Source organism: Hypanus sabinus, chromosome 16 (assembly GCF_030144855.1).
Source record: "Hypanus sabinus isolate sHypSab1 chromosome 16, sHypSab1.hap1, whole genome shotgun sequence".
In the NCBI taxonomy this organism is placed as follows: Eukaryota; Metazoa; Chordata; class Chondrichthyes; order Myliobatiformes; family Dasyatidae; genus Hypanus; species Hypanus sabinus.
The window spans coordinates 42,237,324-42,250,968 of NC_082721.1; the positions used below are offsets into that span (position 1 = coordinate 42,237,324).

Here is a 13,645-nt window from a genome sequence, read left to right on the forward strand (position 1 = left end):
AACACAATGGAAAGAACAGGAGCAGCTTTGGATACACACCTGAAAAACGGCTGTCAAACAAATTTTCAGTGAGGCTGTCTTGTCCTAACTCCAAGATTGTAACCTTGTTGGGTTTGCTGTCATCTTCTGTATCTATTGTTCTTTTGTGCTCCTCTTTGACTTTGACATCATCTTCAGTCACATCTTTCCCAGTAGTATCTTCAGCCACAGTCTCACTCGATGGCTTCTGCTCCTCAGTTTTCTGTCTCCTTGTCTGTGTTCTTCGTCGATGGGACCTGCAGCAAAGTTTCAGAGAAGGGTAAACACATATATCCTCCAAAAAAATAAAAACAAGGATCAAAAAAGATTCACCACACAGAAGCTGGTTAATGTAAATAATGTGACAAAATTCTGTCAAAGCATATATAGTACAGTCAAAAGGCTTAGGCACATATACATAGCTAGGGTGCCTAAGACTTCTCCACAGTAACTTTATGTATTGCACTCTACTACTGCCGAAAAAAAACAAAGTTCATTACATATGCAAGTGATGATAAACCTGATTCTGATGTGGATCTCTAGGGCAGACTGGGAATGGGAAGGGGGCAGGGAGAGGGGAAATTGGTTGGGAAAAGGGGAAAGGAGAGGAAAGAGAATGGGAAGCACAAGAGAGGAATTCCAAAATGATCAATAAACCAAACGTTTAGAATCAAATGACCTTGTCTGGTGTCTCAGAGCTGGGTGTGTCTGCACCCATGCCATCCCCTGTACTGGCACTCCTTCTCTGCCACCTGTCCCACACCCCTTTTATCAGATTTACAAACTCACTCTCCGCTCCACATTGACAAATACACTACTATGCAAAAGTCTAGCTATATATATGTGCCTAAAACTTTTGCACAGTACTGTAAATACAGGTAAATCAAGGTAGATAAATCCCCAGGGCCTAACGAGCTGTTCCTTGAACCCTGTGGGAGCTAGTATAGAAAATGTAGGGGACTTGCAGAAATATTTAAATCATACTTAGCAAAAGGTAAGGTACTGATGGATTGGGGGATAGCCAATGCTGTTCCACTGTTTAAGAAAGGCTCTAAAAATAAACTAGGAAATTAAAGGCTGGTAAGCCTGACATCAGAAGTGGGAAAGTTATTGGAAGGTATTCTAAGGGACCAGATAGTGAATATTTGGATAGACATGGATTGATTAGGGATAGTCAGCATGGCTTGTGTGTGATAGGTCATGTCACATCAATCCTACAGAGCTTTTTGAGGAAGTTACCAGGAAAGCTGAAGAAGGCAAGGCAAGGGATGTTGTCCTCATAGACTTTAGCAGGGAATTTTACAAGTTTCCACATGGGAGGTTGATCAAGAAGGTGCAGTTGCTCAGCATTCAAGATGAGATAGTAAATTGGATTAGACATTCGCTTTGTGTGAGAAGCCAGAGAGTGGTAATAGATAGATACCTCTCTGGCTGGAGGCCTGCGACTAGTGAAGTTCCGCAGAGATTGTTACTGGGTCTATTGTTCTTTATCATCTATATCAATGATCTGGACGATAATGTGGTAAACTGGATCAACAAATTTGCAGATGACACCAAGAAAAGGGTGTAGCAGACATTGAGGAAGACTATCAGGACTTGCAGTGGGATCTGGATCAGCTGGAAACATGAGCAGAAAAATGGCTGATGGAATTTAATGCAGACAACTGCTTCTAACAAACCTCATTAAGGAGTTGGAGCTGGAACTGTATGGACTCTGGATCATTCAGGATGCTGAAGGGGTGATAAATAGGACATACAGAGAGCTAGTTACACCCAAGGTGCAGGACACAGGAAACTGGGTGACAGGCAGGAATGGGAAGGGGTTAAGGAGCCACTGCAGAGTACTGTGTGGACATCCCCCTTCAACAACAGGTATATAGCTTTGGATTCTGTCATGGGGATGACTTAACAGAGGAAAGTGGCAGTGGTTGTGTCTCTAGCATTAAGTCTGCCTCTGTGACTCAGAAGGGCAGGGGAAAGAAGAGGCAAGCTCTGGTGATAGGGGATTTGTTTGTTAAGGGAATGGACAAGAGGCTGTGTGGGCGAGAACGAGATTCCCAGATGGTATGCTGCTTCCAGGGTACCAGGATCCGGGATGTCTTGGATCGAGTCTTCAGCATTCTTAAGTGAGCAGCAAGAAGTTGTGGTCCATGTAGATACCAATGACATGGGAAGGACGAGTGATGAGGTTCTGCATAGAGTGTTAAGTTCTAAGTTAAAAGGCAGGACCTTGAGAGTTGTGATCACAGGATTGCTACCTGTGCAATGTGCTAGTGAGGCTAGAACTAGTAAGATTATACAGTGTCAAACATGGTTGAGCAGTTGATGTAGGAGGGAGGGTATAAGATTTTTGGATCACTGGGCTCTCTTCCAGGGAAGGTTTGTTAATGTTGCATGGTGGGCTTTCAACGAGAGTTGTAGGGGGATGGGAACCAGAAAACTAGAACAGTTAGTGGAGAGGTTGTGGAGGCAGATGTTGGTAAGACTTCAGACAAAGTTAGGAATCAAAAGATTGAGCATAGTTCAACAAAATCAAAAAGGGTGAATACTGGACTGAAGGTATTGCATCTGAACATGCTTAGTGTACTGAATGCAGCACAGATGCAGATTGGCCAGTATGACATTGTAGGCATCACAGATCCATGGTGAACGATTAAAGCTGGGAGCTTAATGTCCAAGTCTACATATTGCCTTGAAAGGATAAGCAGGAAGGCAGAGGGGGCAGCATTGCTCTGTTGGTAAAAAAAAATCAAGTCAATAGAAAGAGGTGATATAGGGTCAGAAAGTGTTAAATCATTGTGGATAGAGCTAAGGAACTGCAAGAGTAAAAAGACCCTGATGGGAGTTGTATACAGACCCCCAAACAGTAGTAAGAAGTGGCCTACAAATTACAACAGGAGATAGAAAATGCATGCCAAAAGGGCAATGTTACAATAGTCATGGGGGATTTCAATATGCAGGTAGATTGGGAAAATCAGGATCGTGCTGGATTCTAAGAGGGGGACTTTCTAGAGTGCCTACAAGATGGCTTTTTAGAGCAACTTGAGATTGAGCCCACTACAGGATTAGCTATTGTGGAATCAGAGTTGTGCAATAAATTAGAATTGATTAGAGAGCTTAAGGCAAAAGAACCCTCACTGAATCCTATTGAATGGTGAAAGGCCCTGATAGAGTGGATGTGGAGAGGATGTTATCAATGGTGGGAGAGTCTAAGACCAGGAGACACAGTGTGAGAATAGTGGGGTGCCCTTCTAGAATGAAGATGAAGTGGAATTTCTTTAGCCAGAGAGTGGTGAATCTGTGGAATTCTTTGCCACAGGCGGTTGCAGAGGCCATCCTTATGTATACTTAAGGCAGAGGTTGATAGATTCTTGATTTGTCAGGGCTTGAAGGGATACGGGTAGAAGGCAGGAAATTAGGGCTGAGAGGTTCAGCCATGATGAAATGCTGGAACAGACGCAATGGGCCAAATGGCCTAATCGTGCTCCTGTATCTTCCGGTCTCATGAGGAGCAACATCTTCACTCAGGGTGATGAGAGTGTGGACCAAGCTGCCAGCACAAGTGATGCATGTGAGTTTGATTTCAACATTTAAGAGAAGTTTCAATAGGCACATGGATAGTAGGGGTATGGGGGGCTATAGTCCCGGTGCAGGTTGATGGGACTAGGCAGCTTAAATGGTTCGGCACAGACTAGATGGGCCAATGGACCTACTTCACTGCTGTACTTTCTATGATTCTGAATATCTGAAATATAGCAGTTTAGAAAGAATACTGAAGCAAATAGTTGAGCAGGAGTGGTAGTGAAAAGTGGAGCATATGGAAAAGACATATTTTGGGCTCTCCTGCTTATTTCTATTCCAAAACATGGCTATTTCATAAGTATTAAACAAGTACTCATTCACCTTCTTAGGCTTGCTCTGACACTCAATAAGATTCAATAACCCAAGTCCATTTTTCCATGCATTTTTATATCCTTCCATTCCTTTAAGTTCAAAAATTTCTCAGTCTTGACACATTTCAGCTGAACAAGGAAATAAATAAAATCACAATATGTGGAACTCATGGGGTGAGGGACATGGATGGACACTGGGGTAATGTTCTGCTATGGATCGAAGAATTTGTTAACAAATTGAAAGGAAACAGTGAGAATGAACAGAACAGTTGGCAGGTTATGTAGGATCAGTGTGTGGAACCCAACTACTTACATAGGAGGGCTGAGTTCGATGGAAGACATGATAACTAAGATAAACCAAAGGAATAGATAAGACGCTGATATATAGGACATAATGTGCAAATTTCCTTCAGTGCATGAAACCAAAAAGTAATGTATCTTTAATTGGTGACATATTATGAAATGTTGATATTCAAAGGGAAAACAAGCAATCACAAATACAAATGGAATTTTGATCTCTATCAAATGAGGATTTGAGTACAGCCTTAAAAGATTTCTTAATGCAATTATGTAGTGCTAATGAAACTAGATCTGGAGTATGATAAATAGTTTATCTCTTTTACCAGAATATGTAACTATGTACTTATAATGACATTCATCACAGTAGCTTCTGAAATGGCCAGTCCCCTTATTGGAAGAGAGACTGAGTAGGCTCAGATGGCAATCTCTAGTTTACAAGAATTAAGGGTAACTCACCAAAGCCTACAATTTTTTTTCTTTACCTGGCTCAACAGAGCATGTTTCCCTTGGATAAAGAGTCAGTACTTTGGCATGAAAGTTCAGCCTTTTCGACAATTTCTTCAGGGTGGTGAGCGTTTGGAATTTTCAAACCTGTATGGCTGTGGAAGTTCCATTATTGAGTTCAATCAAAGCAGAGAACAATAGTTTTCTGAAATTTGAAGGAATCGAGAAACCTGGGCAGCATGTAGGAAAATGGATGCAGTACCAGTCATCAATGACCTGGTCAATTTGCAGAGATAGCTTGAAAGAGCCACATGCCCTACTCTTGCTTCCAGTTTTCATACACAGTAGTTCATCTGTTACTGTAATTCTTTTACTAAGTCAATCAATATCAAATGACTAAGATATTAATAATGAAAAAATGACATTGATTCAGATTTCTGGAAAAGGATAGATGCAGAAGAATTAAGAATTTCTTGTATTAATTATCTTCATGGGCACGGTAATTTTTCCATTACTGTACACATTTAACGCAATTATAATTGAATATACATTGAAATGCCTGAAGAAGAAAAATTGTGCAAGAAGCTATCTTGAAAAATATCATTCGATCAATTTACTCTGTAGTTATTGCGAGCTATGATTTTGTTCTTTAAAAGAATACCAAATGGTTTTGTGTGCGGAGTTTCTGGCTCAGGACTGACAGATTTTTAGATGAATAAATCAGCTCAGATAATTTAGTAGATACAGTTATTTGAACCAATCAGGTAATAGGCACCTTGAGGCTTGATAGACAATTTTTCCATGCACTTCAGAAGTGTGACAGACAGAGAACTTTTAATTATATAGGTACTGTGGCTGTATCATTCAATGGCTCTTAAAAAAAGACAGAAGCACAAATGGCACTTTAAACAGTGAAGTTAAACAGAAAGGCATCAGCAACTGTTACGGTCATTTCTTTTTTTTTTCAGATGTAGCACTTACATTTTAAATCATCAGTCACTAAGTACCTGCTGCCCTTCATCCTATAATTCAATCAGAGGATGCATCATACAGGACAATTGCACTGTATTAAAGATTTACAATACAGGAATAACCAGATAACTAATGTGTAACCTATCCAATGTTACTGCATGCTTCACAGTCATGCCAACGCTTGGCCTCTCCACTTTCCCTGATATCCTCAGTGGTCTAGTTTATGAAGTCCAGTCCACTTCAATTGACAGCAATCTGCTTCAGTTTGCTCAGGATGAATGGAATGTGTAGTTTTTGCAAGTTCAAAACCTATTTCTCTCACTTACTAAATTATGATAGTCCTAGCTCCGTAAGCTGTAATTTAAGAAACAGCTTGGTGCCGCAGCATCATGGATAGTATGAGCGACATGTTCTTGGCCCTGCTCAATGGAGGCCTCAGCTTAACCCTCTATCAGAATCATGTGAATTTTCTTCATATTGGAATCAAAGACTAGCAATACACAGACAAGATACTGGAGGAACTCTGCGGGCCAGGCAGCATCCATGGAAAAGTGCACAGTCAATGTTTCAGGCCGAGACCCTTTGGCAGGACTAGCGAAAAAAGCTGAAGAGTAGATTTAAAAGGTGGGGAGTGGGAGAGAAGAACACAAGGTGATAGGCAAAAATTGAGGGGAGGATGAAGTAAAGAGCTGGGAAGTTGATTGGTGAAAGAGATGCAGGGCTGGAGAAAGGGGAGTCTGATAGAACAGGACAGAAGGCCATGGAAGAAAGAAAAGAGGGAAGCCGCACCAGAGGGAAGCGTTGGGTGGCCAAGGAGATAACCCCTTTCCCTCACCATTCCTCATCCCCTTTTCTGTTTCTCACTTTATCTCCTGGTTTCACCTATCACCTTATGTTTCTCTACCCCCCCTCCCCACCTTTCAAAGCTTCTCCTCATCATTTTTACTCTACTCCTGCCAAAAGGTCTCAGCCCGAAACATCGACTATGCTTTTCTCCATAGATGCAGCCTGGCCTGCTGGGTTCCTCCTGCATTTTGAGTGTGTTACTTCGATTTCTAGAATCTACAGATTTTCGCTTATTTGTGAATGGAGTACAAGACTACATAAGCAAAATGAAAACAGTGCTTTCAAGATACGTTGACCAAGATTTTGTATCTAAATTACACGCTTAAAAACAACATTGGTCAGTAACTTCATTTGCATAGTTAAACATGAAATTCAATAATATGCTGCCCAAAATATACCACTCAGCAAAATGCACAAAACAATAATTTGCTTTTTGGTTCTGCATTCACATGTATTAAATAGCATAAAGTGCCAGTACCTGGATAATAAATATACATTAAGCAAGCTACAAAAATCTTAGTACTTGTCTTCTTGAGGATGTGTGCTTTTTAACAGCGTGATAGTTTATCTACTGCTACATTCTACCAGTGAAATCAACTTTCAAGTGCTTTCAGTCTTTCAGAAAAACAACAAATATTGCTCTTTCCATGGTTTTATTTCCCTGTGAAAGCTTCCACATTCTTAAGATCTTTACATTGCAGTAACTATCATCACAAAAACTCAGAAATTAAGCAGGCAGGAATAAGTCTAATGAATAGCAATACTGTTCCATAGACTACTACTGTAAATCCTAACAGATTAGCTTCCAAAATTTATTCATAATGATGAAGGTAGTGAAGGTTAGTGCTTTAGTGATGCAGACACCCCAATTTATGCAAAGGCATTTTTCTAATTAACATAGTTTATTTGGTTATTCTAATAATATAATTCAATTTTCCATATTTCACAAATATAAAACTTTTGATTTAGATCACCGGGGAAAGTACTTTAAAAAATTCAGTTATCCTACTTTATCAATAATATGGCAAGTGAATTTGACAAAGATAATATGCTGTGTTAAGCTACTGGGAGATGAGCATGTATCATGAATCTTTCAAACTGGAACCAAACTCATTATGTTAAGAACAATAAACCATTTTGTAATTAACTCCATTTGTGTGCCCTCACACACGCAATGTCATAGACTGAAAACAATGTTAACAATACCTACAATTCCCAACATGAATATATAATCTGAGCCATTTTGTCAAGGAAGCCCTAAACAGATGATTAATGATTTTGCACAAAGACAAATGAATAAAATAACAGAAAAGTCCACATGGGCACTATTTACTTATGTGTATTCAGTTTGGATTGAGAAAGCAGTTTAGCAGAGTTTAAGCTTATCTGTTTTGGACATATTATGAAATAAAACAATTTTATTACACTTATCTAGATCACAGAACATAGACCATTACAGCACAGTACAAGCCATTCAGCCTAGATATTGTGCTGACCTTTTAACCATCTCTGAGATCAATCTAACCCTTCCCCCTTACATGGCCCTCCAATCTTCTACTATCCATATGCCTATCCTAGAGTAATTTAAATATCCCTAATGTACCTGCCTCTAGCACCACCCCTGTAAGGGGCTCCACACAACCCACTCTCTGTGTAAAAATTTATCTCTTGCATTCCCTCTGTGCTTTCCTCCAAACACCTTAAAATTATGCCCATTAGCATTAGCCATTTCTTCCCTGAGAACAAGTCTCTGGGTCTCCACTCTACCTATGCCTCTTAGGATCTCATACACCTCTATCAAATCACCTGTCATCCTGCTTTGACACTTAACTTATTCTCATAAGATATGCTCACTAATCCAGGCAGCATCCCGGTAAACTTCCACTGCACCCTCTCTAAAGTGTCCTCATCCTTCATACAATGAGACAACCAGCAATGAACACAGTACTTGAAATGTGATCTAACCAGGATTTATAGAGCTGCAACATTACCTAGTGGCTCCTGAACTCAATCCCCCAACAAATGAAGGCCAACACACCAGATGCCTTCTTAACAACCCTATCAACTTGTACAACAATTTTGAGCGATCTATAGATATGGACCTCAAGATCCCTCTATGGCTCCACACTGCTAAAAGTCCTGCCATTAACTCTGTATTCTGTCTTTTCAAAGTGAATCCTTTCACACTTTTCTGTGTGGAACTCCATCTGCCATTTCTTAGCTCGGCTCTGCATTCCGTCAATGTCCCATTGTAATCTATGGCAACCTTCCACACTCCACACTGTTCACATTTCCACCAACCTTTGTGTCATCTGCAAACATACTAACTCAAACTTCACTTCCTCATCTAAGTCATTTATAAAAATCACAAAGACTAGGGGTCGCAGAACTGATCTCTGTGGTCCACTACCGTTCACCAACCTCGAAGCATAAAACTCTCTATTTACAACCACCCTCTGCCAATTCGGAATCTACACAGCCAGATTTCCCTAGGTCCCACACCTCTTAACTTTCTGGATGAGTTTACCATGGGGAAACTTGTCAAATGCCATACTAAAATCCATATACTGTACACTACATCCACAGCTCTACCTTCATCAATGTGCTTTGTCACATCCTCAAAGAATTCAATCAGGCTTGTGAGGCACGACCTACCTTTCACAAAGCTATGCAGACTATCCCTAATCGGACTATGCTTCTCCAAATACTCATAAATCCTGTCTCTAACAATCTCCTCCAGTAAGTTGCCCACTACTGTGTAAGATTCACTGATCTATAATTCCCAGGGCTATCCTTACTCCATTTCTTGAACAAAGGAATATCATTTGGCACCACCAATCATCTGGACTACTCCTGTGGCCAGTGATGATGCAAAGATCATCACTAAAGGTCCAGCAGTTTCATTCCCTTTCTAGCAAAACACACAAAATGTTGGTGAAACACAGCAGGCCAGGCATCATCTACAGGAAGAAGTACAGTTGACGTTTCGGGCTGAGACCCTTCGTCAGGACTCATTCCCTTTCTAACTTGGAATAGGCCCAAGTTATGCTCTATAAGATCATCTATATTAAGAGGTCAAGTTGCAAAACATTAGTGATTTCTTTCTGATAGTACAGATGTTAATTCACCCTAGCATTATTATTAGAAATAACCTATTATGAGAGCTAATAACACCCACCCAGCAGTTTCCAGCATACTTGATAACAGAGTGACGCAGATGAATGGTCTGTTTCAGTTTAAGTGGATTCAACGGTAAACTTATCTGTAGTAAACACAAAGTTGTTGACTTCCCCAGATTAAATTCTAAGAAGATGAAGAGACAGTTTTACCTTCGAATGCATTTTGCTTTTAATGAAGCTTTTCGCTCCAGCCAGTCATCCATCTGAGGGCTGGATAGAGCAGTTGGCTTGTTGTGATCAATAGTAACAACATCTTTACCACTCTTCCACAGTTCATAGCGATCAGGCTGAAGGAGTTGTACAAATACATCCATTGATATCTTTACCATGTCCTTCCTGCAGGTACACTGTAAACATGCAAGGTTGGGAAAAGAGGAAGAAAAAGAAAAACAGATTAAGTATAACAGCATGTGCAAATTATAAATGTGATTTTACTTTTAACATATGAAAATATGAAATTTCTTAAATAAAGATATTATTAATAATGTAAACTTTCATTAAGTCTAATATATTATATAAGCAATGTGGGGAGATATCCATACAGCAGTGCATAAGGAAGTTTAAAACAATTTCAAGATAATGAGTCATAATAATTCACTTGGAAATAAAGCATGATTTGGAATATCAAACACACCAAATATGTTATTCACAGGATACATGGTAAGAATAACCAGAAATAAAGTAGCGCAGTAACAATATTAAGCAGCAGGGATTGATCTAAGGGGGAGGATAGTCACAGGATCAGGTAGAAGGACAGGTGCACTGAAGACCATTATGCAGCAACTCCTCTATATCTAGATTAGAGCACGACTTTTTGCTTGTTATCTATTTCAGTACTCCTTGCCTGGTTGAATGGTTACTGTACTTAAAAGTTCAATACATCGCAACATACCTGTTAAAAAGATATATTTGACATTTAGAAATACCTTGTGTTGTCATGGCAACATTTCATTATTATTGGATTTCTGCATTTTTACAGAATTTCATTCATGTTTACAATACGGTCTGCATTTAATATCCATCTCTCTTATCCCCAAGAATGGTAGCGGGAAGCAACTTCAGTCCATTGGTAAAGGTACATAGCAATTTGCTGTTAGTAATATTACAGGATATGCCTCTGGGACAATGACGAAAACACGATATATTTCAAAATTAGATTACCTAGAATGAATCTCACAACTGATGGTGCTCCCATGTATCCAATGTTCCTACCCTTCCAAGTGGTAGAGGTCAAGGATCGAAAACGTGTTATTGGAAAAATCAGAATCAGGTTTAATATCACTGGCATACATCATGAAATTCTTTGCTTTGCAATAGAAAATTCTTTAAAAAAATAAACTACAATAAGTATTTTTTTTAAATAAATAAGTTCTGCAAAAAGACAGTGAAGTCATGTTCACAGATTCATTGTCCATTCAGAAATCTGATGGTCGAGGGGAAAAGGTTGTTCCTGAAATGTTCAGTGAGAGTCTTCAGGCTCCTGTACATCCTCTTTGCTGATAGCAACAAGATGAAGACATATCCTGGGTGATAGCAGTCCTTAATGATGGGTGCCACCTTTTGGAGGCATCGTCTTTTGAAAGTGTCCTCGATGATGTAGAGTTTCCAGCTCTGACTGAGTTTACAACTCTTTGCAGCTTTTTTCTGATCTTGTGCAATGTCCCTCCATACCAGATGGTAATGCAACCAGTTAGAATCCACAGTATCCACAGCTATCCACAGTACAAACCTACAAGTGTCTTTGGTGACATACCAGTCTCCACAAACTCCTAATGAAATACAACCACTGTCATGCCTTCTTTGTACCTGTAAACATTTATAAGTTGCTTCATTGCACTTTTCAATAACTTACACAACATTCACAGGCAATCAAAAGATTACTTTATCCTTGATGATGTAGAGTTTCCAGAGCTTTATTCAATCTGCATTCATCAGCCTTGTGCTTTGTTCATCTTGAAAAGTTTTGGAAGATGAGCCATGTGTCACAAAATACTTAGCCTCCAAACTGTACTCTAGATAACTTTACATGGTTGGTCCAGTTAAATTTCTGTTGAATGGCTTCAAGTGCTTCAGTTCACATTTGTATTTGCATATCAAGCATTCTTTCAAAATGGTGATGCTCAGAAAGCAGTCTCCTCCCCTTGTTTAGTTCTCCACTCCCATTCATGACTGGATGTGGCAGGACTGAAAAGTTCTGATCAGATTCTATTTATTTGTGTAATTGTTTTGATGTGCCTTTTGATTAATATTTCTTGACTGCTTTATTGCATACTGCTTCTACTTTTAGCAACTTTACAACTTCACCTTAGTCATAGATTCACAAGGGTGACACTTCATTTACAGGTGTTCATTGACAAGGTTGGACCTTAGGATAGGTCAAATATGAGGTTACAGTGAAACAGAATTTTACTCTTGTGATCAGCACCTCAGAAATGTTCAGTTCTGAACTCAAGATCCACTCTGAATAAAACTCCATTTAGCATAAAGATACTAGAGAGCATCTTTGGTATCAAAGTGCTTCTACCCCTACTTGTTACAGATTAAGAAAGGTAATTATAACCATAATTTATCCAGATAATGCTGCTACCAACATATTCATTGAAAATCCAGCCAGAGTAACCCCATGTTACTGCATTCCCCAGTGCCTATTATTTTACTTTAATCAAACATGGAAAATAACACGATTCATCAGCTGAGGGAGAATAGTAGGTGGTGACAAGTGGCTTTGTTGTCTATTTTTGACCCAATGCTATAACCACAGTCTGTATTAAGGAATCTTAAGGACCACCTTCCTTAATTTATGTTATGTTAATTTAAGTTTATATAATTTGTGTTTATTGTGCTTGTGATGTATTCTGTTGCTGCTGCAAAAATCTAATTCATTAATACTCTGTGTATGTATGGCAATGTCAATAAACCTGAACTTGACACCAGTGTCTATCCTGCCAGTGCAACATCTCACACTGAGAAATTTACTGTAGCAGGTAAATACACTGTAAGTCAGAGGAAAATTTGGGAGGAGCCAATAAGGAACTATTAATCTGGCCTTTTTTGTGCATGTTGTGCTTTACACAAGTGCTATCACAAGAGCATTAATAAAGCAAATGATTGGCATTGAACTGTCACTGCTAATGGCAATTCAGTTTTATTTAATTACATGAATTTAAGAGGAAGGATTTGAATACCAGCTGTCTGGATACCAAGCCCAATAACATATTCCATAAGCCACCCTTCCTAAATGAACAGAGGGCAATAAATGTGAAAAGTCAGGGATTTGGGGAAGAATGGAGTAGATAATTTTATGGGATTCATCATTTAAACTAACTTTGAGCACATCACAGTTGGACAAAGCTCCAATGGTTTCCTTATATAAACTATTTTTTCATGTTTAGTAAGGCATTTCCCACAGCTACTTCTTTCTTCCAACATGCAAGCTCACTACACAACTCATTTTTCACATTCGACATAAACAGAAACGACATAAAATGCTGGAAATACTCAGCAGATCAGGCAGTATCATGGAAGCAGAAATAATATTAACTTAGTTTCTTCACAGATTCTGCTTGACCTGCTAAGTGACTGTTTTCAATGAATGTTTTTATTTCAGATTCTGACTACCAGATTCTTTGCTTTTTGATTAATGTAAAACAAAATCCTCAGATGTGTATAAATTTCTCTGTAGCTTGTACAAAACTTACAAAATTGCTAATATATTGCACAAGAATAAAATAAATCAACCAAGACTTTAGAACCAGCATTATATATCAAGATATGAGGACTATTAAAAATCAGTGAGGCAATACTCATCTAAGTTTACTTCAGCTACTTGTCTTACATTGCAACATCAAATGTATTTGGTTGAAGGATGTGAGCTAAAAATTCATCAACACTACTGCAATAAGAATTTTTAGCAGAAAAGAAGAACGAAGTGGCACCAAACAACACCTGCTGAAAAGCTCAGTAGTGCTTAAAACTTACAGTAGTCTATAGACG

General features: G+C 39.0%; 1 protein-coding gene across 2 annotated transcripts in view; it reads right to left on the bottom strand.

Moving 5' to 3' along the window:
• kdm4b (lysine (K)-specific demethylase 4B) overlaps positions 1 to 13,645 on the bottom strand; it is a 558,544-nt gene that overhangs the window by 199,183 nt on the left and 345,716 nt on the right. For both annotated transcript variants that reach the window (XM_059991637.1, XM_059991638.1), the window contains 2 exons: positions 9,803 to 9,999; positions 40 to 275 (listed from right to left, as the gene is read on the bottom strand). In XM_059991637.1, the coding sequence (XP_059847620.1) occupies positions 40 to 275; positions 9,803 to 9,999 (433 nt within the window). The remainder of the gene's footprint in view (positions 1 to 39; positions 276 to 9,802; positions 10,000 to 13,645) is intronic.